Raw genomic sequence first — 26,198 nt, 5'->3', positions numbered from 1 at the left:
AGTTCCTTAGTTTTCTTACAAAGACAACAGGCAACAGAAAATACTGTGATTCTTTGTTGCACACTCATATCTCTGTACTGGCTCCGGCTTTACTCACATTACTCTAAGTTAGTGCTGGTCTGCTCTTCAGAAAAATCATTTTTTAAAACTAACACCTATTCAGTTACACTCACAGAGCTCGCTTCCGTGCTTAGTGTACCATGGGTTTAATTTGTCAGCAAAAGTTACCTCCTAATCTGCACCATTTTTGCAAGACTAACAGTGCTAGAAGTTATCAGATTCTATTTCTTTCTGGGAACTGCACGTAAACTGCTTATTTATTTTCAACCACCAGCACATACAAGTTCAGCACTAGCAATAAGGACAGGTAAAACTGAGCATTTTGTACAGGTTCACAAAGTCAGATGGGATAACTGATCACCTAGTTTCATCCCTCTACTATGGACTTTGTTTCTTCATGTTTGAAACACTACCTTCTTTAGCGAAACGCCCAGCATTGAACTTAAAACAGGAGTCTACCACAACCTTTCATAAATTGTTCTAACAGTCAAACACAGTATTAAAGATACAAACAGGAGTTTGTCTAGCTTCAGCTTGCAGCACAGGTTTGCCACTATACACAGGCACTATATAGCTCTTCAACGTACTCACTACCCTGCAGTCTCCTTGCCAAGGACTTTTCATTACACTGAGTTTTCTGCACGTGCTGCACACACCTACAGGTAAATCCTTCTCTACTCACTGGGAAAATAGCACTCCCTCACAGATTTTCACCCACTAAACCAGTTCATCTCGACTGAACCCTACTCTATCTGCTCCCCAGCTGTTCCCAGGAAAGAAAATAGCTAGGGGACAGCAGTATAAACTGTTCTAATAATGGTAGTGCATTCCTACAGCCGTATTTTCCATCCAGGAAGACTAATTTGTAAAATGGCTTTTTTAAACCAAAGCAAACAGTTTAAAAAAAGTCATAGATGGATTCACATACAACAGCATCACAAATAGGCAGTGGGCTCAGATGAACTACACTGTGCATGCGCAGCATACCTAGTTGTAATTTGTGGACTCTGACCATCACTACTCATGAAAACAAACTGTGTGGCCTGCAAAATACAGTGCTAAAGCAAAGAGCCTCCTATTAAGACTATTCCTTTCCTATTATTCCATACAAAGTCAACACTTAATCTTCATTTAAACTATGTTAAATTTGCTCCCTCTTTCCTTTAAAGAGAGAAACTATCTAATTTTCAAATAACTTACTACTTCTACACTCTGATAGATTACAGGAAAAACCCTCCTACCTGTCAATATTCCTTATGTACCAACCCCAGAAAGAGATGAAGTTGGATATTTTGGACAGCTGTGACCCATCACAACTTCCCACTTTCTGTAGCAAGGAATATTTAACTGGTAAAATCTTTCAAGAAAAGATTTTTTTTCTTACTGAAATCAGTAAGAATTTTACACTTTTACACTATTTTGGAGAAAAAATACAATGTATCTCTTCACAACACCGTATCTCTCATGGAGAAGCAACAACCAGAATGAGATGTTGAGGGATCTTATTAGACTTGATCTATGGAATAATCTGAATCCCATCCTCATGAACTGGAGCTTGCTATTGAAACATTATTTACCTTTCAAACCATAGCTTTATACTCCACATAAATGTTTTGTGAGGGTATATTTGGTTCTCTCTCAAATGTAAGAGCATACCAAACAGCTCTTTTTGTAATTCAGCACCTTTCATACCCCTGCTGAAGTCAAAAAAGGCCTGCAGGACATCCAAGGTTGGGACCAAATCCTTAGCCAACATTTCATGGTAAAGTTCAAATGCAAGGTTCATTTCTTGGTGACGGCTGGCTGCTTTGATACAGGATTCATAGTTTGTCCGTGAGGGAATCATAATCTTTTTTACTTCTTCCAAAAGAGTCAAGGCCATTCTCCATTGATCTGAATTACTCAGTCCCCTGATAAGAAGGTTGTAAGCCCCACTTTCTATAAGCTTAAATCTTCTTTTCATTATATCATACACATCACGAATTTCTGAAGTCTGCCCCTGCTGGACACACAATGCCAGGTATTTGACCAACAAAGTATATGCAACGTCACCATCACTCTTTGCCACGTAGGTCAGCAAGGACTTAGCCACATCAATGGGGCTGTTGCACCTGACCATACTGTTAAACATCACTGTTTCGAATATTTTAGGTGATTGAAAGCTCTCCTTCAGCCTGTTCCATTCCTCAGCCTGCAGAGGCTTTTCTGGAGGCTGTACTTTAGTAAAATTCTGCCTTGACATAACTTGACTCATTAACCGTTTCTTTGGAGCTCCAACAGAGGATGAAAAGTGGAGTTTTCCTTCAGATATTTCTTTAGACTCCTCATCCCAACCTTTTTCTTCTTCATAATCAATTTCAGACCTTTTCTTGCTAGGAAAGACATCAGTTCCTTTCGGATCCACTGGTAATGCAGTGCTGGAAGACGTCACAAAGCTGAAATAGCTAACCTTTTCTCTACTAGGGATGCTGAAAGAGACAGCAAACAGTTGTTGGCATCTGGAAACAGGCCAGAACATACGACATTTCCACAGCAAAGCCTGAAAACCCTGTTGACTAGTTTGAGAAAAGAGTGCCATCATAAGAAGAAATTATCTCACTATTAGCTCACTGTATCTAACAAAACTATAAAATGGAAAATGCAGTTTGCATGGGGACATTTATTATAAAATCCCAAGGGCTGTCAAGCTGTGTAGGCTGTCAAGCTGTGTAAGCTATTTCAAAATGCTTGTTCTGTGAGTCCTTTCCACCTCTTATGAAAAGAAAAAAACGTAAAATCTTTTTTCACAAAAATCAGTCTCTTAAGACCGTGAGGACATCCATACAAAATGAGGGGTATCCTTCTTTCTAGAGAAGATGCTTTGCAGGTTTGCAGCTTGGCATTTCTGTTTGTCGGTTACAGTAAAGATGAGTACTGAATATGTTGTACACAGACAGGCAACTCTGAGGCAGCTAGGCAAAAAGCGCAGTTTTTTTTTCTTCCTGCCTTCATCCCAGTTGAGTCAAGTTTCCTAAAAATAAAAATAACACCACAACATCACGACCTGCTCCATGCTTTCTTGTCATATCTACATTCGCATGCTAGCAAACACAAAGTTCAAGGCACCTCGACAATTTCAGGTCAGGCATCCCAACCCTGATCCCTCAGGCAGTCCCAGCACGGGATTCCAGCGCTGGTTCCCTCGTACCTTTCAACCTGCGACAAACTTCCGTTTAACTTATTTCCCCAACCGTAAACCGTGGTAACGCTGCTGCCAAAGAGGCGGAGCAACACCACTGGCAGTTAATCACGGTGAAATCCCACGTAAATGCTAAGTTATATACGTAAATACCGGGAGGATCGCGGGCAGGCAGCCGGCGCGGCTCACCAGGCCGCCACAGGGCCTCACGTCCCTCCCTCGCTTGGTGCGCTGTGGGCCCGGCTCGGCCGCGTCCCCGGGCACTACAACTCCCAGCGTGCACAGCGGCCGGCCCGCAGCAGCGCGCTGCCTGCCGGGAAAGCCCCCTCTCCCCTCTCTCGCCTGCCAGCGCGTAACGAAACGCGGTCCCGGCGCGGGTTGTGCCCCCATCCTCCCGGGGTGGGCCTACCTCGCTCGGTGCGCGGCGGCCACGGGCACCTCCGAGGAGCGAGGCGCCGGCAGGGAGGCGCGTACAGCAGAGGGGAGCACGCGGCGGCCGGGGCGCTCGCCTCCCGCTGACCCGGAAGCACCGTCGGGCCCGCGCCTGGGCTCGGAGCCAATCGCGTCTCACTGGGCGCGCCCTGTTAGGGCGGATGGGGCCGCTCCGCCATATTGGTTGCGGGCACGGCGCCCCCGGTGTCGAACTCGTCGGACAGGGTATCGCGCATGCGCCTGGGGCCGGCCGGCCGGAGCGCGGCGGCGGTCACGTGGCGCCGGGTGGCTGCCGCGGGGGCCATGGACTGGAAGCGGAGCCTGCGGGGCCGCCTGGCCGCCCGCCGCGCCCGTGAGTGCCCCGGGGACGGGCGGCAGCACTTCTCGCCGCGGGGTGACGGCCGCCGTGGAGCGCTGGAGCCGCTCCCGGCGGGCCTGGCCCGGCCGGGGGGCGGGCGGGCGGGCGGGGAAGGTGCCCCTGTGGGTGAGCGCGGCCGCCGGTGCCCGCAGTGACACGGGGTGCGGGGTCAGGCCTGGCGGCGTGGTGGGGCCACCGTTGGCGTGTCCCCTGTTACTTTAGTTCCCCGCGTGCAGGCTGCCGCGGGAGCCAGGCGGGTCTCGGGCTCGTTTTGCGGAGAAACAAACGCCTTTATTTTAGGAGTTAGTGACGGCAGGGGCGGGGCTGAGGAGCAGTGAGGGGCCGCCTGGGCAGTGGTGGTGGAAAGGCTGGTTTTCTGTGGTACGTACCCCTGTGACAGCTTGGCTGGTAACTGTTCATAAGTGACCCTACAGAGAACTTGTGCATACGTAAAATGATATCCCTAATGGTACAGAGTGAAAGGTGATTTTATGTTGCTACTTGCAGTAAGTAGTATCTTAAACAGTACTACCACTGTAAAACAAAAATGTTGCTGCTTTGCCAGTCACCTGTTACAGTCGAGAATCAGGTGTGTCCAGTTACTGAAAGAGGTGCTTTGTAGATACTCAAGTAGAATATATATGTGACAAGTTCCATATATCTCTTTTTAAAGCTTGTGCTCCATTCATTTCCACCTAATGTTTGTGTTACTAAACAGCGTAGCTGTATAAGCCTTAGCATTAACTCCTTTTTCTCAAGCTCTTTGTTTCGTTAAAACTGTTTGGAGTACAACATGAAAATTCTTTTCTGTGTTAATCAGCCAAAAAGAGCGAACAAGAGCTAAAAGATGAAGAAATGGAATTGTTCACAAAATATTACATGGAATGGAAAGGAGGAAGAAAAAGTGGCAATACATCGTATACAAACATACCACGATTTTATTACAGGGTAAGTGAGGTATCCAGATAAACTTCACCAAGAGGCTATTCTGTTTTATAAAGAAAGTTGCGGTTATTCAAAGGGACACTTCAGTTTCAGAAGCTTAAGTAGATTGAAATCAGAATGATATGGATTGCTAAGCATAATTTTTTGTTCTGTACAGTTGTGGATTTCAGCAGTTTCAAATAATTACTAAGCATCTCATCAGAGGCCGTGAAATGGTTTGCTAATCAGGCAGTAGGCTTGGCTGTTTACTAAAGACAGGAAGTCCTCTTGTCATTCAGAGAAACTTCCTGTTTTAACTAAATTCTGATATACCAGCATTATAAGTCCGTATCTTCCTGTTTCTGTTTAGACATGATGGGATGCTGCTTCATGAAATGGTGGGTTATTGGTCTTGCAGACTAAAGATAAGTCTGTTGCTTGCAACATCCAGCAGAAATGCTTGGTCTGGCAATTTATGTGTGAGATTAATCAGATTGGGATGGGGGAAATACGGAATATTGCTGGCACTTGTTAACTTGACCGCTCAGCTGCTGTCTAACCTCACATGGTCCCATATTGCTTAGGATCATGAATTTCTTCCAATTAAGTTCTTAAGTACCTATGTTTCATCCAATGAATACATACGCAACCATCCAAGTTCGGATAGTGCTGTACAGTTTTGCATGTAAACATGGGCAAAACTTCCATGGTGAGTGTTCTTCCATCTGTTTTGTTGCCCAAAACAAGTCTAGCAGACATCCACACTTTTGAGAGTCAGGCCTACCACAAAATGGAAAATGGTGCTCTCTCCTGCATAAAAACACAGTAGTAAATGTCTTTTATGTGTGAGCTCTCTGATCTTGCAGCTGTGAGAAAGTGCTTACTGGATGGGTTATCAGGTACAAGGTAGGTCTCTGTTTCTCATGTTAAAGATGTCCTGCTTTAAATAAATATTTCAATATTAAAATAGTTTGAGACAGTATGCAAGTGATATTCCTGTAGAAGAAGCAGGTACCATACAGCATTCTGGTAGGTAGGTTGTTATTTTCTGTCAAATAGTTTCATCAGAGTGTGTGAGTCAGGGCTACCTAAGAGTACCTGCTAGATGTGTAGTTTTTGAATGGTGCCACTGTACAGAAAATTAAAACACCTCAATGTCCCTAGCTGCCAGCTGAAGATGAAATCTTGCTTCAGAAATTAAGAGAAGAATCTAGAGCAGTTTTTCTGCAAAGAAAAAGTAGAGAGCTGTTGGATAATGAAGAACTGCAGGTAAGAAAATGTTTTCTGTATGTCTCATAATGACTTCTGACAAGACTTCCTCTTTCTGCAAAGTTTGATTATCTCTTATTTGTCCACAGAATCCTGTGGTAAGGTGCTTTGTATCTGGGCACATTGGCTGGTTGTGAAGTACTAGCTAAAGCTGAAGTGCTGCGTAATCTTGGGCTGGTAATGTCAGCGTAAAGCTTCCTCTTTATGATATATATGAGGACTAAATCAATGGCTTCTGGTTTTCCAGCACATTCCAACAATTTCTCTAGTGGGCCCAGAAGAAGAAATAAGTTCTGTTTACATATCACTGAGAGAGACTCCAAAGATGGTTGAGTTTACTGCAGTCATAGACTAAAGGGATGTGACCCTAAAAATCCTAGTGAGCGAGAGAGAGTGTGTGTGTGTGTGTGTGTGTGTGTGTTTGCTTGTTTAACACCAGTTCAGAGCAGTGGAAATACCCGTTGCTTGCTTTTCTGGCTGAACTGACGATATGTGCTGATTAACTGAGATAACTTTGCAACAAAACCACATTTTAGCTGCATTTCTTAGATGCTCTGTCTTAAGCACATTGCCATCTCCAGAGAGATACCTTCTTAACCAAATGTAAATGCCTTTTAAGAATCTGTGGTTTCTACTGGACAAACATCAGACATCACCAATGGTTGGGGAAGAAGCAATGATCAACTATGAGAACTTCTTGAAAGTTGGTGAAAAAGCTGGATCTAAATGCAAGTAAGGCTTTCTTATCTTGTATATGCTTACTTTGGCTAAACCAAAGTGCTGCTGTAACTTTCAGTTGCTAAAATAGATGGAAACAGTTTAATGGTGAGATAAAAATCATGTCCATGTCGTTATTGATGAACTAGTTGCTTTGCATCCTTGCAAAGGTGTATTGCCCTACATCTCTGAGGGAACTTTTGATAGAGATGTCTGCAAGAGGGATACTGCATCCTTTTGAAGAAGAAGTTCTTACCAGCATGAGCATTTTTATGATGTTAGTGTCTAGTTAAACAGCCCATTTTGTATTTGAAGAGGAAATCGTGTCTCCAATGATATTGCCCAACCCTCCCTAATATGTTCTGATGGAAAATTTCCTACCAGATGTTCTGTGTACAGCATACGGTGAATATTCCTTCTTTATGCTCCTGTTGGAGACTGCTGTTGTGCACATAGCTTTGTGGTTGAGTTTTGGGCAGAAGCAGATTAGTTGTCAGTACTGGCAGTTTGTTTTATGTGCATATTGTTATAGAACATTGGAATATATTGTACTAAATATACTACCAAATATATTGACCTAAATAGAAATTAAACTGAATGAAAGCTCTCAAAACTCCCACATCACTGAAGATTGTCTCATGAGCAGCAAAGGCAGCTGGAGTTTGCCATTGCTACTTGGTAGGATCCCACCTGATGGGTGTAGTGTAGCAAATTAATGTCTCTGAATACACAGAACACATTCTGTATTGTTAAAACAGTATTTTAAAGTGTAAGTTTGGGATACTGTAACTGGATCTGTGAATGCAGTGTAATCAGATGCATGGAAGTAGCTTTGTGTTTATGTTTTACAGGCAGTTCTTCACAGCCAAGATCTTTGCTAAATTGCTCCATAATGATCCTTATGGGAGGATATCTATCATGCAGTTTTTCAATTATGTCATGCGAAAAGGTTAGTTGATGCTTCTTCTGTGTTAATGACAAGTTGTTTTATTTTCAAGGCTACTTTAAGCTTTATTAATTACTTGCTGTTCTCTTCAACAGCAGTAGAGATCTAGCCCTTGATCGATAATGCTGTTTTCCTGGAGGCTTGGGATTTTTTTCCAGTTACTAGGAGATGGGAGTTCACCCTGCCTCTGAAATCCACCTCTCTGCTCAGCCAGAGATATCCTTCATCTGTTTGTTATGTATTTTGTTGTTCTGATATCCTTTACTGAGGCAGTACTATGAAGAGCAAAACAGTAAAGATACGTGGCGAGTGTTGATTCTAATCACTGATCAGACTGTCCGGCACATAGCTTTGTTTGCTGTTTTTCCTTCTACAGAGCGGTGTTATTTAAGTGTGATTGTCAAATATGTCAGTATGTTCTTGTGCTTGTCACTATAGCCTTTACCATATTTTCAGCTATTTTTTACTATAAATAACGACTTGGGCTGAAAAATGCAATTTTATTTTTTTAAAAAACTGTATTAGACCTTGTTTAAAAAGATGAGGCTGGCTAGCAGGAAGGAGGGTGTCCTGGTTTAACCAGGATAGGGTTAAGTTTCCCCAGCAGTGGGGGGGAGCTCTAGCCGGGTTATTCAGATACCATGCGGATGTCACATCCTGGCAGGTCACATTTTTTCCTGGCGCAGGAGCGCGGTGCACTCGTGGTTTTGTACATCGTGCTTCAAACTGCTGTATTTGGTAGCTATTTTGCTCTGTTCATTGCTATCACTATTACTGTTATTGTTATTGCTGTTGTTTGTTGTGTTGCTATTGCACTGTTGTATTAAACCTTTCCTTATTTCAGTCTTGGGGCTTTGTATTTCACTCCCTTTGTGGGGGAGGGGCAGCGGCCGCGTGGTCTCAGACCCCAGCAGAGGCTAAACCACAACAACTTTGGCGCCCAACGTGGGGCTGGAGAAGACTGAAATAAGGACAAAAGGAGAAGTGTGTTAGAGCAATCTGTTAGGTGTAATTTTTCTGTTTTACTTGTATTGTTTGATAAGAAATGTTTGCAATGCTGGGCAATTTGCTTGCGTGGTGGGGCTGGATTAATCCTCATGTCCACTCTGTGCTCCTAGTACTGGCATTTATTGTCGGTGGAAGATGTGTCAAGGGCTTTATTTTGCTATACTGGTTACTGTCTGCTTATAATGGGCTCGTTTCGCTGCTTGTGGGGGTGCACCGCTACCTGTTTGCTGCCTGGTCTTTTGTTTGGGGTCTCACCCCCTCTATGGGTGAGCCAGGGGAAGAGATTCTCTCGGTTTTTGAGAGTTTTAGCTATCCCTGGAGCCTCCTGGCCACTGTGTTCGTGGCACAATGCTTTCTAAATGTCTGCCAGATCTTGTTTTGGGCCATGCGGTACTTCTCCAACAATAGCACCACCCGGAAACCTGCCCCGGGGGCAGATAGTTATAAATGGCTAGGTATGTGGGAGAAGATGGGCAAGTACCTGAGTGAGTGGTCACCCCCAACGTTCTGGGATTTTACTCCCGAACAAGTGCAGAGTCCTGATAAACTGGTGGAGTGTTTGAAAAAGGTGTGCTGCCAATCTGACAAACCCCGGGAGATGCAGCTCGCTGCGATGTGCTGGGGGCTTGCCCATGCTTACCGCATCGCCCTTAACACTGATCACTGCCCTCAAGGGGGCGAAAGAGCTGCAGGGTCTGAAAGTGAGCCTGCTGGTACAGCAGCTGGGCCAGGGGGACAGGCAGCGCCAGTACCGGTCGCCTCCACCAGCACAGCAGCTGAGCCGGAGGGACAAGCAGTGCCAGTATCAGTTGCCCCGATACGGAAAACCAAATATACCAAAAAATCCCCTCGCAGTGCACAGGGTGATAATGAACCAGGCCCATCACGAGAGCAGGAGGAAGAGCCGGAGGTAATCATCCGATCTCTATCCCTCAGTGAGTTGCGAGATATGCGGAAGGATTACAGCCGCAGTCCAGGCGAGCAAATTTGCACCTGGTTGCTCCAGTGCTGGGATACTGGAGCTGCTGGTTTGGAATTGGAGGGGAGAGAGGCCAAGCAGGTTGGACATTTAGCCAAGCAGGCTGGTATTGACAAGGCAATAGGGAAACAGGCTCAAACCCTCAGCCTTTGGAGGCGACTCCTGCTCGCTGTGAGGGAGAGGTACCCCTACAAGGATGATTCTCTATGTCGGTTAGGCAAGTGGACCGACATGGAGAAAGGCATCCAAAACCTCAGGGAAATGGCTGTGTTTGATATGATCTATGGTGATCTGAATGATGAGCAGTCACCAATGGATCCAGATCTGGTCCCTTGCACACAGCTGATGTGGCGGAAGTTCCTGCAAAGTGGACCAGAGGGACATTCCAAAGCATTAGCAGCAGCATCCTGGTGGCGAGACAATCAGACAGTGGATGAAGTGACTATGCAGCTCCGGCACTATGAGGGAAGTCTCCCTTCCTCCCAACATGCCTGGGTTTCAGCCGTAGAGGAACTGTCTCAGAGGCTCCAAAAAATGGAACAGGACATGTCCTATGTTTCACCTGCACGGGCCGATGTCTCAGCCATTAGAAGCAGGCGTTTCCCCACCCAAGAGAAGGGCGGTAGAAGGTACACACCACGGGGCACCCTGTGGTTCTTCCTCCGCAACAATGGGGAGAACATGAGAAGGTGGCATGGGCAGCCCACTTCCGCCCTAGCTGCACGAGTACAGCAACTGAAAGGGAAGACCACCATGAAAGGGGAGTCTTCCAAGAGAGATGCAGCTCCAGTGTCTAGTCAGAAACCCCCCAGACAGAATAGAATGGCCAACAGTATGCTTGACCCTCTTGAGGGGACCAGGAAGTCATTCCTGCAGGAGTCACTCTTAGATCAAGTGAGTGATGGTGAGCAGGATTAGAGGGGCCCTGCCTCCAGCCAGGTGGAGGAAAGGGATAATCGGATTTACTGGAAGGTGTGGATCCGATGGCCTGGCACATCAGAACCACAAGAATATAAGGCCTTGGTAGACACTGGCGCACAGTGCACTCTGATGTCATCAAGCCACAGTGGGGTTGAATCCATCTGCATCTCCGGAGTGACAGGGGGGTCCCAACAGCTGACCCTATTAGAAGCTGAAGTAAGCTTAACTGGGAAGGACTGGCATAAGCACCCCATTGTGACTGGCCCAGATGCCCCGTGCATCCTAGGTATAGATTACCTCAGGAGAGGGTACTTTAAAGACCCAAAAGGGTACCGGTGGGCCTTTGGTATAGCTGCCCTGGAGGAGGTTGAGCAATTGTCCACTTTACCCGGCCTCTCAGAGGACCCCTCGGTGGTGGGGTCGCTTAAGGTCGAAGAGCAGCGAGTGCCAATTGCTACCAAGACGGTGCACCGGCGGCAGTACCGTACTAACCGAGATTCTCTAGTCACCATCCATCAGCTGATCCGTCGACTAGAAAGCCAGGAGGTGATCAGCAAGACTCACTCACCTTTCAACAGCCCTATATGGCCAGTGAGAAAACCTAATGGCGAATGGAGACTGACCGTGGACTACCGTGGCCTGAATGAAGTTACGCCAGCAATGAGTGCTGCAGTGCCAGACATGCTAGAGCTCCAGTATGAGCTGGAGTCGAAGGCAGCCAAGTGGTACGCCACGATTGACATCGCTAACGCGTTTTTCTCCATTCCAATAGCACCAGAGTGCAGGCCACAGTTTGCGTTCACTTGGAGGGGTATCCAGTACACCTGGAATCGATTGCCCCAGGGGTGGAAACACAGCTCCACCATTTGCCATAGACTGGTCCATACTGCACTGGAGAAAGGTGGGGCTCCAGAACACCTGCAGTTCATTGATGATATCATTGTATGGGGGGACACAGCTGAGGAAGTCTTTGAGAAAGGAAAGAAGGTAATTGAAATCCTTCTGAAGGCTGGTTTTGCCATCAAGCGACAGAAGGTTAAGGGGCCTGGAAGGGAGATTCAGTTCCTAGGAATAAAATGGCAAGATGGGCGTCGCCACATCCCAATGGAGGTGATAAACAAGATAACAGCCATGGCCCCACCAACCACCAAAAAAGAGACTCAGTCTTTCCTGGGCGCTGTGGGGTTCTGGAGGATGCACATACCAAACTACAGCCTGATTGTGAGCCCTCTCTACCACGTAACCCGCAAGAAGAACGATTTTAAATGGGGCCCAGAGCAACAACAAGCCTTTGAACAAATTAAGCAGGAGATTACCCAGGCAGTGGCTCTCGGGCCAGTCCGGACAGGGCAGGAGATTAAGAACGTGCTCTACACCGCAGCCGGGGAGAATGGCCCTTCCTGGAGCCTTTGGCAGAGAGCAGATGGGGAATCCCGAGGCCGACCTCTAGGCTTTTGGAGCCGGGGATACAAAGGCTCTGAAGCTAACTATACCCTGACTGAGAAGGAGATACTGGCAGCGTATGAAGGAATTCGAGCTGCCTCAGAAGTGGTCGGCACTGAGACACAGCTCCTCCTGGCACCTCGACTGCCGGTGCTGGGATGGATGTTCAAAGGAAAGGCTCCCTCCACACATCATGCAACAGATGCCACGTGGAGTAAATGGGTTGAGTTGATAACACAACGGGCTCGAATAGGGAACCGCGACCCCCCAGGATTAGTGGAAATGATCATGAACTGGCCAGAGAGCAAAGATGCTGGGATGTCACCAGAACAAGAGGTGAAACGTGCTGAGGAGGCCCCACCATATAACGAGCTGCCAGAGGAAGAAAAGCAATATGCCCTGTTCACTGATGGGTCTTGTCACATTGTGGGAAAACATCGACGATGGAAGGCTGCAGTGTGGCATCCCACACGAGAAACCAATGAAGCTGTTGAGGGACAAGGTGAATCGAGCCAGTTCGCAGAGGTGAAAGCCATCCAATTGGCTTTGGAGATTGCTGAGCGAGAAAAGTGGCCGAGGCTCTATATCTACACTGACTCGTGGGTGATGGCAAGTGCCCTGTGGATGTGGTTGCAGCAATGGAAACAGAACAACTGGCAACGCAAGGGCAGACCTATCTGGGCCGCTGAAGTATGGCAGGACATTGCAGCCCGGGTGGAGAACCTCGTTGTGAAGGTGCGCCATGTGGACGTCCATATACCCAAGAGTCGAGCCACTGATGAACATCAGCATAACCAGCAGGCAGACCAAGCTGCTAAGATCGAGGTGGCTCAGGTGGACTTGGACTGGCAGCGTAAAGGTGAACTGTTCATAGCCCGGTGAGCCCATGAGACCTCGGGCCACCAAGGCAGAGATGCAACATATAGGTGGGCTCGAGATCGAGGGGTGGACCTCACCATTGACACCATCGCAGAGATCATCCATGGATGTGAGATATGTGCTGCAATCAAACAAGCCAAACGGGTGAAGCCCCAGCAGAATGAAGATCGATGGATGAAATATAAATATGGAGAGGCCTGGCAGATCGACTACATCACACTGCCACAGACCCGCCGAGGCAAGCGCCACGTGCTCACAATGGTGGAAGCAACCACTGGGTGGCTCGAAACTTATCCAGTGTCCCACGCCACCGCCCGAAATACCATCCTGGGCCTTGAAGAGCGAGTCCTGTGGCGACACGGCACCCCAGAGAGGATTGAGTCGGACAACGGGACTCACTTCCGAAATAACCTCATAGATGCCTGGGCAGAAGAACACGGCATCGAGTGGGTCTACCACATCCCCTACCACGCACCAGCCTCTGGGAAGATCGAGCGCTACAATGGGCTGTTAAAAACTACATTGAGAGCAATGGGGGGTGGAACCTTCAAACACTGGGACACACATCTGACAAAGGCCACTTGGTTAGTCAACACAAGAGGATCTGCCAATCGAGCTGGCCCGGCTCAGTCAAAACTTCCACGTGTTGTGGACGGGGATGGAGTCCCTGTGGTGCGCATGAGGGACCTGCTGGGAAAAATGGTCTGGGTTAGTCCTGCGCCGGGCAAAGGCAAACCCATCCACGGGATTGTTTTTGCTCAAGGACCTGGGTGCACCTGGTGGGTGATGCAGAAGGATGGAGAGGTCCGATGCGTGCCACAAGGGGACTTGATTGTGGGTGAAAACACACCGTGAGTTATACTGTGCTTTTGTTAATTTTTCTTTGTCAATGCTAATTGCTAAGTGGCAGCTGGATGTGACGCACATGGTATAGGATAAAGGGGTGGATTATGTCCTGGTTTAACCAGGATAGGGTTAAGTTTCCCCAGCAGTGGGGGGGAGCTCTAGCCGGGTTATTCAGATACCATGCGGACGTCACATCCTGGCAGGTCACATTTTCCTGGCGCGGAGCGCGGTGCACTCGTGGTTTTGAAGCACTCGTGCTTCAAACTGCTGTATTTGGTAGCTATTTTGCTCTGTTCACTGCTATCACTATTACTGTTATTGTTATTGTTGTTGTTTGTTGTGTTGCTATTGCATTGTTGTATTAAACCTTTCCTTATTTCAGTCTTGGGGTTTTGTATTTCACTCCCTTTGTGGGGGAGGGGCAGCAGCCGCGTGGTCTCAGACCCCGGCAGAGGCTAAACCACAACAGAGGGTTACCTCATTGTCTTGTCCCCTGGCAACTATGTTCTTAGGTCTGGTAGAACCTTCAGGTGGGGAGAATGGCACCTTTCCCCAGAGCGACTCAACTTGTTTAACATAAAATCTTGTGGTACAAGGGACGAGAGATGTGTTGAGCAGGAAACCTGGTGAGGAGGCATGCAGAGTATGCAAGGAAGGAGTAGTAGGCCCATTTGCAACAAACAGCAAACCCAAAAGCTGCAGGATAGGACACTTGTGAAGAAGTCTGTGAAAATTGGATGCATCTCAAAAAGGCCTACTCAGATGGACACAACAGAGATTCTTTCAGAGCTCTTTTATTTATTCCATCCAGAAGTTTTAAGTCTTGTATATTTAATGTGATACCTTTCTTCTAAAACAAAGAAACAAAAACTCAAACAAATAAACAAAAACAACCCCGGCACCACCAAATTTAGAGAGAGGAAGCCTTTTGGCATGTCCCGTCTCAATCACATTTCATTTTCAGACTCTGGCCAACATAAGGTCCCATCACAGCATTTGTTTGAAAGTTCCTCTTGGGTCAGTTGAGTAAGGATCCTTGTTTTTGCTAGCTTACAGCATTGGAATTGCCTAATAAAGTTAGCTCAGTAGCACGTCTGTGCAGTAGCTGAGATCATTTCTGTTGTCTGTTGTACAGCGTTCTGTATGAGGGCTAAAGTCCAGGCCAGGTATTAAAGGAAGAAAAAACTTAAATTCCTGTAGGAACTCTCAGTTAATACTTTAGATTGGAGTTAGTGATTTCTATCTGTATTTACTGCTAAATGTCCTTCAGCGTGGCCATGAAAGGAGAGGAAGGTAACAGATGATGAAGGGAGTTACTCTGCAGCTGCCTGAGCTGATCCAAGTTGGGGCAGTGCAATCCCACATTTCACCTTGTTTTGATGAAGCTCATGCAGCAGAGTGGTCAGCTTCCAGAGCAGTGGTGCAGCAGGGAAGAGGCCATATCACCCTGAGCTTAAAACATCTTAAACTGCTGTGTCTCAGGTGTGTGATGGTATTCTCTAACCAGCTGAACTCATTAATGAGCTTTTGTGGTTTTTCTGTTATATGCTTGTTAAAGTTTTAGGAATAGCTGCATGTACTCACATACATGTGCTGAACATGTAGCAATCTGTCTTTCTCCTTCCTCCCTCCAGCTGGAGGCTTTCCTACAGCCCATGGATTACAGCCTTTCTTCCTTTTCTTAATGATCTACACAGCCCTTCTGAGAGGGGATGAGAGCATGGTGAAGTTAATAACAGAGTAATGGTAGAGCATTTCGCAAAGCTCCATCTGTCTCCAGTAATGCTTCCTCTTCAGGAGGAAAGGTGGTCGAGTCTGTTGGCTTTGTCCAAACAAGTCAAGCCTGGTAAAAGTGTTTTGAATTGCTTCAGGGTGTATGATGCACTTACTTTAAACTTCAGCCAACAAAGAAACAGCCTCACCGTATAACCTCAGTCGTCTCTGAGTGATACTTAGTCCCCTTGATACACACTTACCTTGGAGATGAATGTTGGTATGAACCACAGTTCATATTTCCTGAGAGGAACTTTTAAATTGTTTCTTTATGAAACGTAAGTTAAATTTAACATTAAGTATGTGAATAATAGTTTTTATGCCTAATCTGTACTCCATCTCTGTTACTGTGCTTTAACAATGGGCTCAAGCACATTGTCCTGTAGATTATCTGATTAATTTGCCTTCTCACTGCAAAAATAGATGCTTGTGCTATTCTAACTCTCCTGTTGTAACTCAGAAGTGAGGGCAGGAACTTTGGCGGTAGCTGCGGTGTCTTGTGCTGCACAAGGGGCTGTAGCAATCTGACAAGCAATCTGTATACGACATTATACAGCTGTTTTTAATGCAGTGAAAATGCACTGCTATACATATCTCTAGGTCAGTGAGAGAGAAGGAATCCATATGATTCCATGTACCAGATAAAATGTGGTGTCTGCTCAGCTGTTTCTCACACTAGTTCTTATAAGGCAGTCTTGGCCACAGCATACTGTATATTGCCAGTGACTCTACCAACTTAGAGACTGAAATGGTGTTTCTAAGTAGGGCTGGTACATATCATGGCTTTGCTTAAATCTCAGAAAAATGGGAAATAGAGAGGTACTTAACATCCAGCAGTGCCTTGTGGCCTTAAGAATAACTTCAAATTTTGGTGAGGCCTCGAAAACCCCCAAGGTTTCTCGTGCTGTAATTCTGTTTTCTGTTTTACAGTATGGCTTCATCAGACGAGAATAGGTCTCAGTTTATATGATGTGGCAGGACAAGGCTACCTCAGAGAATCAGTAAGTAAATTCTTGATTAACTTATTGTCTGTCTTTACTCAAACAACAGAACAGCAGAAAGGCTCCAATTTTCTTCCAGTCTTATCTCATAAAAGCTTATATAATAATCTAGATTTGGGGTGGGCACATTTGTTTGGATAAATAGCGATCTCTATATTCTGGAGATGTAGTGGTGAGAATGCTGCTAGCCTTTTTAACACATGGGTAATTCTCAGAAAAAGCGATCGTAGATATCAAGGTTTCATGTCATTAGCACTTTACTAGTTTTAGTAGGACATAGTAGAAATCACAAAAAAGGATGGGTAGAGTGTGCCTCAATGAATTATTCTCCTGTTCTAACAGGAGTTAATATAAAATAAATAAGAAGGTTCTAGTTACCACTCTACTTAAAAAAGATTTATTAAAGAATATTCAGCAATAGAATAATCCAATTAGGAGTTATGCATTGGTATTTGAAAAAGGTACAGTTGAATGCATTTATATTTACATGTAAATACCATCTACTCTGTTAACATTCTGCTTTATTTGTAGACTGTTTCAGTCATGGCATCACATGTATGTGTATGACCTAGGATTTCTTGCAGGGAGACAGAAACTTTTTTGCCTGTTTTCATGCTCTTTCCTGCTTTGTTGCAGGATTGTATTTTTAACAAAATACACTTGAAAGCAGAGGTGGAATATAGCAAACATGCAGCAGTAGTAGTGTTTAAAGCTTGTTTTCCTTTCTTTCTTAATTCTGCAGGATTTAGAAAACTATATTTTGGAACTTATCCCTACTTTGCCACAACTGGATGGTTTAGAAAAATCTTTTTACTCCTTCTATGTCTGCACAGCAGTTAGAAAGTTCTTCTTCTTTCTGGATCCTCTCAGAACAGGTAGGTCCATGTTTTCAAAATTCTAAATACGTGGGAGCATTTTCACTTTTAGAATGTTTCCACCAAAGGTACTTGTTTTTTCAAAGTAATATGTAGTTGTCTTTGTAGGCTTTGGTTCAGCAGTCTCTTGTATTTGAAGATTTATCTCCACGGAAGACCCTGAGTCTTTACATGGGTCTAATAATCTACTTCTACAGCTAATGAATTTCTATGAGATACCCATCTGTTGTTTTACTATAGAGTTATCTCATAGAAACTGACAAATAAGATACTGTTTCATCATAGTTGCATCATTAGCAGTAGCTAATCTAATAAGCATTTAGGGTGAATAGAAGACGCAGCAACTAACAACAGAACTGCTTGGCAGAACATCCACAGAGCTGTGGAAATGCACAAGAATGCTTATTGTGACGTGCTTCTCCTGTGATTAAATTTGTGTGCACCATGTAAACTCCTTAGAAAAGGTTTGCAGTTATGGCTGCTAATCCTTGTTACAGGTGTAGCTCCCTCAGTTTGCTTATTTGTATGCCCTTGATTTAAGTCAAAAACTGCATGTGTTTTCAAGATCTAGCTGTGCCACTTGAAGACATCAGTGTTGTGTGGGCAGTAGCCTCTGGCAGAGGTAATTGCAAACATGTAGAGAGTGTGTGTGTGAAGTTATAGTGCCATTATTTTGCACAGCTGTTTGTGCAATGTCTGTGCCCAGTCAAAGCTACACCAGCAGAACAGCATTCTGCCGCCTTAGCTTTGTGTCACATCTTTAGTTTCTGAAAATGTAACATCACTTAAGAGACTATTATTCCAACAAATGTTTTAAGCATCCTTTCTTTACATTTTTCATTTTACATTTTGAATTGATGTTGAACACTCATTTTTTTAAAATCTAGTTTTCTAGCTCTTGAGGCTTCAGCATAACTCCTGCCAATATCAGGCTAGTTTTATTCAGTCATTTTTTAAAGCTATTTTTATTCTATCTCTTAAATTACAGCCTTATCCTTGATGTTAGAAGTTGGTTTTGTTTGGTTTTGGTATTTTAAAAAAGGTGGGGTTTTTTGCTCATAATATTTTCTTAAGTAGAACCACCTAAATGAGAACAGTCAAATGAATATGTTGTCTGGGTGACTTAAAATGTGTTTTCCTTTTCTTGCTGCAGGAAAGATAAAGATACAGGATATTTTAGCTTGCAGCTTCCTGGATGACTTACTGGAGGTAAAGATCTCTTAGCATATGCTATTGTATTTTAATTTACTCTTTCTGAATTCTAACTTTATGTTTCACTTAGTTAAGGGATGAAGAACTTTCTAAAGAAAGTCAGGAAACAAATTGGTTTTCTGCTCCTTCTGCATTAAGAGTTTATGGTAGGTTCCTTTATATGTGAAAGCTTTTTTTTTTTTCCTTTTTTTTTTTTTCCCCTCTCCTCTCTGTCTGACTTAGTCACATTCTTAGTGTTATTTTTCCTCTGGTTTTGTCTCTTTAAATCCTCCTGGTAACTTGTCTTTTCAACTCCTGTAGCCATCCTTTCAGCATATCTTCCTGACTTTCTTTACAATTTTGGTTCTCCATTGTTGCTCTTTACCACGGTTTTGTGCTTGTTGCACAAGGTACAGGGTTCCTCTGTAACCTTCTCTTCTGACTGTTCCGTTCATGCTTTTGCATCACCTTTAGCTCTTTTTTCATGCTTACAATATTATGTTTTGCCTTCTGTATCTCCTCCCTAGGCCAGTACTTAAACCTTGATAAAGATCACAATGGGATGCTCAGCAAAGAAGAACTGTCCCGGTATGGAACAGGGACTCTGACCAACATATTTTTGGATCGTGTCTTTCAGGAATGCTTAACTTATGATGGTGAAATGGTAATCACATCTTTTCACTCTGTTCACGGTATAAAAACTTTGGCTATTGAGATGGAAAATGTCTCATAATCAGTATCTTTAAAATAAAAAGTAGCTTGAGGTAAAGTAACTTTTGTTTATCATTGTGCACACAAAATGATCGTGCAGCATCTTAGAAATTTAATTTTCTAACAGCAAGGTGATCGCAGCATGGCTTAAAGACAAGTTGCTTGTTTTGAAAAGCAGAAGTGATACAAAATCCAGACAGCCTAGGATAAAGCTTGTAGATTCAAAACACAAAGCGCATGTTGAAAAAAATGTATAGATGTATCAGTGCTTTGTAGTTACATGTAATTCTTTAAAGAGAACCAAAGACAAGTGGCACACTTGAGACTACTGCAAGCTAGCTAGCCTGTCCACTTCTTCATGAAGACAACAGTGTTTTTTATTGTAAGCTTTCCATAGCTGTGAAAAATGGGAAGTCTAACTAAATTAAAGTAAAAGCTTGTATCTATATTTATTTTGAAAGCTTTACGTAATGTATTGCTACTCTTCTTGTCTGCATTCAGATGACTCAACTCTAAAAATGATAAATTACAAATTCACTATACAGTCCTGCTGCTGCCTTCACAGTTTTTTGTGGAATTACAGAATCATTGAGGTCAGGAGGGATCCTCTTAGTTGTCCTTTGCTGGATTTGCTGTAGTAGATCCATCTCTTTCTTGTATGAGGGAGACCAGCGCAGGATGCAGTGCTCAGATATGGTCTAAGCGGTGCTGAGTAGAGGAGTAGGATCACCTTCCCCGACTTGCCAGCAAAGCTCTTCCTAATGGAGCTCAGGATGCTGTCAGCTGCCTTTGCTGCAAGAGCACGTTGCTGGCGTGTGTTCAACTTCGTTGCCCATCAGGTCCATCTGTGCAAAGCTGCTTCCTGACTAGTCAGCCCCCTGCATATAGTGGTGTATGGGGTTATTTCTCCCCAGATGCAGAATTTTGCATTCCTTCTCTTGAACTTGATGAAACTCCTGTCAAAGCTCCTTCTGAATGACAGCAAAACTCTGGTGTTTAAGGTAGACAGAGTTATTATATGCATAGGACTGAAGGATTGCTGTCCTTGTCACAACTGTATCTTGATCAGGAAATCAAGAATTGGTACTAGTGAAAAAGAAAAGTATGATACATATTAGTTGTGTCTCCTAATGCTTCTAACACATGATTTGCCAGACTACCTACTCTGGTCTAAGGGTTATATACTTTAATTGGCCATATAGTTCACTGTTTGGTAATGGTAGGCTTACTGCCCCTGAACGTTTAATTTGTTGTGATGAAGATATTTTATATGGCTTTTCTTCACTAGTTGGGCATGTTCAGCAGACTAAAGATGTATTAAACAGTGTTTTAAAGTATATATTTGGATTTCTGCTTGGAGTACTGTTTTACCTCTAAAATGGCAGGATTTCCTATCATCATCAGTCATTGAAAACTAACTTTTCTGTTTGTGTTGTTGGTAGCAGCCATTTTCTATTTCATGTTGTCTTTTTCGGAAGGTAGACTGATCCCCTACAACGAAATAGCTGTCAGTTATAAAGTTCCTGCTTGCAAAATCAATTTAGAAAGAAGACCGTAATAAAAATGATTGTATCTACTTTTAGGACTATAAAACCTACTTGGACTTTGTGCTTGCATTAGAAAACAGAAAGGAGCCTGCAGCTCTGCAATATATTTTCAAACTGCTTGATATAGAGAACAAAGGATACCTGAATGTCTTTTCCCTTAATTATTTCTTTAGGGTAAGTCTCTTTATACAGGTAGGCCATTTTCTGTGTTTATAGTGTTATAGCCTGTGAGCTTCTGCATGCAGATCTGCAGGGAATCGCTTTAAATTACCAGTACCCACTGGGACGCTAGTAACTACTTCTAAGAGGATTTAAAATATTAAAAAAAATAATTCCAAAACTTGGAAAGAATTCAAAAGGTATTTTCAACATTTTATCTGCAGCTGAAATTAACCGTTTTGATTTTGTTTAGGAAAAATATATTCTACCAATCCTTTTTTTAATTGAAATTGTCTTTAAATTGCCTAATGATTACCTGTTAATATCTCTTGTGATGGTTCTACTTGTTACTGCCCATGGTTTTAATTTCCACTGTAATTCTAAAATTCAGGAGAAGAAATTAAAATACTGAAGTGCAGTAATGGGCCTGTCCAGCTGTGGGATTTCTTCATTCAGTGTATTGATTGCAAAAAGCTTCTTGCATTTTTCATATTCTGTACTTTTATCTGTTGCTTCCAGAATAGATTTAAAATAAGGTTAATTTTTTTTAGTTGCTGTTAAAATTAACCTAAAGCTTGTAAATTCTTCCTCTAAATTGTGCTTTATGTGAGTGGTTTTCTTTGGTTTTATTCTGGCTTGTGGTGGTTTTGGGTTGGGGGAGAATGGGTAGGTGTTTTGTTGTTTTGTCTTGTTCTTTTAATAGATACCTGAGGTATCTTGGAAGGGAAATGTTGTGCAGTAAAATAGTATTTTTGCTGTAGATGGTTTAGGCTGAGTTATGAGTGTGGTACTTTTTTCATGTACAAGATCCCTTCAGTGATATCTATTTAGACACAGGGAAAAGCACTTCAATTTTCTTTATGTGGATCTTTGTATTATAAGTGTAAAAATAAACAATGTTGTCTTATTTAGCTGTATGCTCAAAGTATGATGAAAAAGGTACATACTTCATTCAGCTCATTAAGTAAAGCATTTAGGCCTGCTCAAGGCATAATCTTATATCCATTTTATTTCTATACTGTAGTAAGTCTCCAGCTGAACATGAACTTTGATAGTGATGACAACAGTATCATTTTGTAAACATAAGACTTCTTTCCTGGAAGACCTTTTCTAAAAAGGAAAGGCTTTTTTTAAAAAAAAAAAAAAAACAACAAACAAACAAGAACCAAACCCCAAAACCACAAAGAAAAACAAAAACCCCACAACTTTTTTTATTCTAGTGCTTTGGAGCCATCAAATAATTTAGGGTGGAATGGACCTTTGGAGGTCACCTGCTTCTACCGTCTGCTCAGAGGAGGGCCAGCTTCATGGTTAGGTCAAGCTGCTCAGGGCCTTGTCCAGGCGAGTTTTGGGTATCTTCAAGAAGGGAGACTCTACAGCCTCTTTGAACAATGTGTTCTGGTGTCTGACTGCCCTGACTTGACTGAGAAGACTTTTCTCCCCTCACCCTTTCTCGCGTCTTTGTCTAATGGGAATACCTCTTGCCCTTTCACTGTATTGTCTCCAAGAAGAGTCTCACTGTTTTCTCTAACCACCTGCTAGGTAGTTGAAGATAGTAATTAGATTTTCCCCACCACCCCAGCCTTCTGTTCTCCAGGTGAATTAATCCCCATCTCAGGCTTCTCCTCTCAGCTGTGCTGTGCTTTAGGCCCCCAAACATCCTGATAGCCCTCTAGTGGGTTCCCACTGGTTTGTCAGTGCCTCATAAAGGGGACCCCAAACATGTGAGGCTGCATCTGGAGTACTGTGTCTAAATGTTGAGTCAGGAGGAATATTCACCTCCCTGAACCTGCTAGCTGTGCTTGTTCTAATGCAGCCCAGTATTTATCTGCCTTCATCACTACAAGGGCACCCTGCACACTCTTGTTCAACTTCTTGTGCACCAAGAGCTCAAGCACCTTTCCTGCCAAGCTGCTTCTAGCCAGCAAGCTGCTTCTAGCTGTCCTAGAGCATACTGCTGCATGGGGTTATTCTGCTGCAGGTGCAGGCAGGATTCTTGCATGTGCCTTTTGAACTTCATCATGAATTTTGTTTAGTAGTTGTAGCTGTGTTGTATGCTTCATGGGCAACTGTCAGGCCAGGACGTGGCAATAGTAAGGACCCTAGAGAAATTAAGCAGTGACTCGTCTTCTCTCCCTGCTTTTACAGCTCACCATTCCCACCACTTTCTGCTTCTGTTCACATGGTGGTAGGATTCAGGGAGGCCAGGGGCTGTATCAGCTGTCTCTGACTCGTGATTTTAATGAAGGGTGTTTTACAGTTTTATGTTTTACAAAAACATGAATTTTAGTGTTGTCATAGTACATAAGTGATTCTAATATGAAAGCAATTTAACAAGGTAATTCAGTGCAAGCTACTGTGACATAGCTATTTTTGTGCATGTCTCTAGTCTGCATTAGTTTTTGAAAACTTAATTACTGAAAGCTTAATTCCTCGACTACAGCAGATGCTTGATCATATTCCAAAATGTGTCCCTCCTTTAAAATTTTGGAAATTGAATGTTCTAAGTTCTCCTTGACATCAGAACAGTTCCTTTTGACTGTGAATAATTGTTTTTCTGCTAGTGTAAGTGTGGGTAGGTCTGCACCTACAGAGGCTGTGCTGATACAGCTGTGCTGGCAAGGCTATGCAGCTTGTGCTAGTGAAACAAACAGGTTTGTTCAGACTTGTTATTCACAGGCAGAGGTTTGGTGATGCAGCTGTTTAAATAGTTCCACATTAAAAGAACTAATAGTAGGGAATGCAATTTCATTCAAAATGAGAAATGGCCACTTCTGGCATGAAGTGGGAGAACTGTTCCATGCATGAACAGTTGCTCAAATAGACAAATACATTATCTTCCTCACATCATTATTTGATCAACCAGAATTCAGGTGCCATTTTCAAAGTAATTGAAAATGTGAGTAGCCACACTGCTTTGTCTGTCTGCTGGTTGGTCTTTACCCTTCTTTCTTTCCCTAGCCTGTGTTTCACACTTTGCCAGAGAACTGAACCTTCTGGTTTGAGTGTATTACTGTCTTAAGCTTTGAGTGTTGAGTGATAATTGTCAAGTGTCTGCATAGCCCATTTTCAGAGCGCTCAAACACTGGTCATAATGAAAGTTGGATTCTTGCTGTACTGGCTAAGAACTGTGAACCTGGAGATGCTGTCATTGATTATGCCTTAACTCACCCCTGCCTCACTTGTGAAAGAGAATTGAAGGCAGGCTGTACTGTGAATGCTTTGTTACAGAGCAATACTGCTTAAGATGCAGAAGCATTAAAAAAGTTTCATACAATGTCAGTATAATATTGCACTACCTATTCTTTTCTCTTTTTTTCTAGGCTATTCAGGAACAAATGAAAATCCATGGACAAGAACCAGTTTCTTTTCAGGATGTCAAGGTTAGTTTTACTGAATAGAGTACTACATGAAATATTTGAATAAGCATTTCATAGTTTACTTATATTGTAGTTTCTAGGTTGTTGTATATTTACTTGCAGAGTAGTAGAGATGATCTGACTTGTACTACTCGTAGGTTTGAAAATGTTTTTCTATTCAGCAAGTGCTCTGTAAGAAATCTGGGATGCAACTGTTCTAGTAGTTTCCTTACTAATAGACAGAGTACCCGTTAAATACATGTTGCTGTGTCTTAGGTTGAAGATACTTGGTGTGCCTATTTTATGATTCAGGATCATCCCTTGGAGGGGGGAAGGGGGCAGAGTAGTGACTAAAAAAAACCTGTCTATAAAACTCTTTATTATTGCCTACTATACGTTTAGTAGTTCTAGTACTTAAAAAAAAAATCAAAATACAAGAGCTTCTATAAAATTTAGCTCATACAAGCAAATTGAGTTTCAATTTTCCACTTTGAGGCCAAAGCCTTTCCAGAAAAGCAAATTCTTATTTGAGATGTGGGAGCTGAGCACACTGCTCCTGTCTGTAGCCAGTTATTGTGCTTTGTATCCTAAATGGTTTGGGACTTAACAGCTTTTTTTTTGTAAATCAGTGCAGGTGGCACTAGTTACCCAAAGATCATTCTGTATATGGTATAAAGTAGCCATTATTCTGCTTATTAATGGGGGGGGGGGGTTTCCCCAATTTTGACTTTTCTTTCATAGGATGAAATCTTTGATATGGTGAAGCCTAAGGATCCTTACAAAATCTCCCTTCAAGACTTAATCAATAGCAGTCAAGGAGACACTGTTACCAGCATTCTAATTGATCTGAATGGGTTCTGGACATACGAGAACAGAGAGGTCCTTGTGGCAAGTGATAATGACAACACTGCTGATGTTGATGATACGTGACTGACCAGGAGCAGAGTGTATCCATAGAGATCTCTCAGTCTGATGCACCAACTGTTGGAAGCTGGAAACATGAATTATCTGAATCAATGCCTCTTCCATTTTAATTCCCTCCCCTTCTCCCTGTGCCCCCCCCCCCCCCCCCATAATATAAAATGTGGTACATACAGGGATCACAGAACTAATTTCTGAAATGAAAAAAGCAAGTGTTTAAGAGGTAAAAAATAGCTTTTTTTTTTTAAATAAATATTTTTGGACTTCTCCCCTGTGTACCAAGCCCTGTTGTTATTTGAATACCCTATTGTAAATGTGAATTTACCCTGAAAGTAAGGATGTGGTTCTTGGTCTCTTTGGCACTGGCCTGTATCCACTTGGCCATTCCAAGCCTCCCACTGCATTCTGTATGGCTTCCTCTAATGATAGCACTGTTGAGCATTTTGTTGTAAAGGCAGAAGTCTTCAGTAAGAGGTTAAGAGTTTAAGCCTTTTTCTTCTATGTGTGTCTAGCTTTAAGTGCCTAACAGAAAGGAGAAGTAACTAACACTTGAACTGAGTGAATAGTTACCTCATTCTTAAGCAGTTCATTAACAAAAATAAAACTGTACTAGCTTTATGTCTACTTAAAACTAATCCAAACACCTGTATAAAGGCTTTCATCAATTTAACCTCCTGTGCAACTGTTTTATTTAAGTGTAC

At 43.3% G+C, this 26,198-nt stretch overlaps 2 protein-coding genes across 10 annotated transcripts in view; one reads left to right on the top strand and one right to left on the bottom strand.

Annotated features, from left to right (window-relative positions):
* PRORP (protein only RNase P catalytic subunit) overlaps positions 1 to 3,778 on the bottom strand; it is a 53,693-nt gene extending 49,915 nt beyond the window's left edge. For 2 of the 6 annotated variants that reach the window (XM_074868286.1, XM_074868287.1), the window contains exons 1-2: positions 3,166 to 3,490; positions 1,638 to 3,070 (exon numbers count right to left, since the gene is read on the bottom strand). In XM_074868286.1, the coding sequence (XP_074724387.1) occupies positions 1,638 to 2,641 (1,004 nt within the window). In that variant the 5' untranslated portion in view covers positions 2,642 to 3,070; positions 3,166 to 3,490. Of the gene's footprint in view, positions 1 to 1,637; positions 3,071 to 3,165; positions 3,509 to 3,647 lie in introns of those variants that run through there. The other 4 variants (XM_074868285.1, XM_074868284.1, XM_074868282.1 and 1 more) reach the window with 4 other exon arrangements.
* Positions 3,779 to 3,824: 46 nt separating this feature from the next.
* PPP2R3C (protein phosphatase 2 regulatory subunit B''gamma) lies at positions 3,825 to 25,765 on the top strand. 4 transcript variants are annotated; one of them, XM_074868292.1, is made up of 13 exons: positions 3,825 to 4,022; positions 4,849 to 4,976; positions 6,117 to 6,221; positions 6,841 to 6,953; positions 7,790 to 7,887; positions 16,664 to 16,734; positions 17,477 to 17,609; positions 18,763 to 18,818; positions 18,892 to 18,967; positions 19,328 to 19,464; positions 21,095 to 21,232; positions 24,541 to 24,600; positions 25,318 to 25,765. In XM_074868292.1, the coding sequence occupies exons 1-13, from the start codon at positions 3,905 to 3,907 to the stop codon at positions 25,504 to 25,506; spliced, it is 1,422 nt and encodes a 473-aa protein (XP_074724393.1). In that variant the 5' UTR covers positions 3,825 to 3,904; the 3' UTR covers positions 25,507 to 25,765. The 4 variants fall into 4 exon arrangements, with proteins under 4 accessions (XP_074724393.1, XP_074724394.1, XP_074724396.1 ...); XM_074868295.1 differs by lacking the exon at positions 3,825 to 4,022 and adding an exon at positions 4,171 to 4,409; XM_074868296.1 differs by lacking the exon at positions 3,825 to 4,022 and adding an exon at positions 6,311 to 6,398 and having other exon boundaries at positions 4,957 to 4,976.
* Positions 25,766 to 26,198: the final 433 nt, after the last annotated feature.

Source organism: Strix uralensis, chromosome 4 (genome assembly GCF_047716275.1).
Source record: "Strix uralensis isolate ZFMK-TIS-50842 chromosome 4, bStrUra1, whole genome shotgun sequence".
Classification (NCBI taxonomy): domain Eukaryota; kingdom Metazoa; phylum Chordata; class Aves; order Strigiformes; family Strigidae; genus Strix; species Strix uralensis.
Note: the sequence above shows the minus strand (reverse complement) of the source record. Positions and strands in the feature narration are given on the sequence as shown.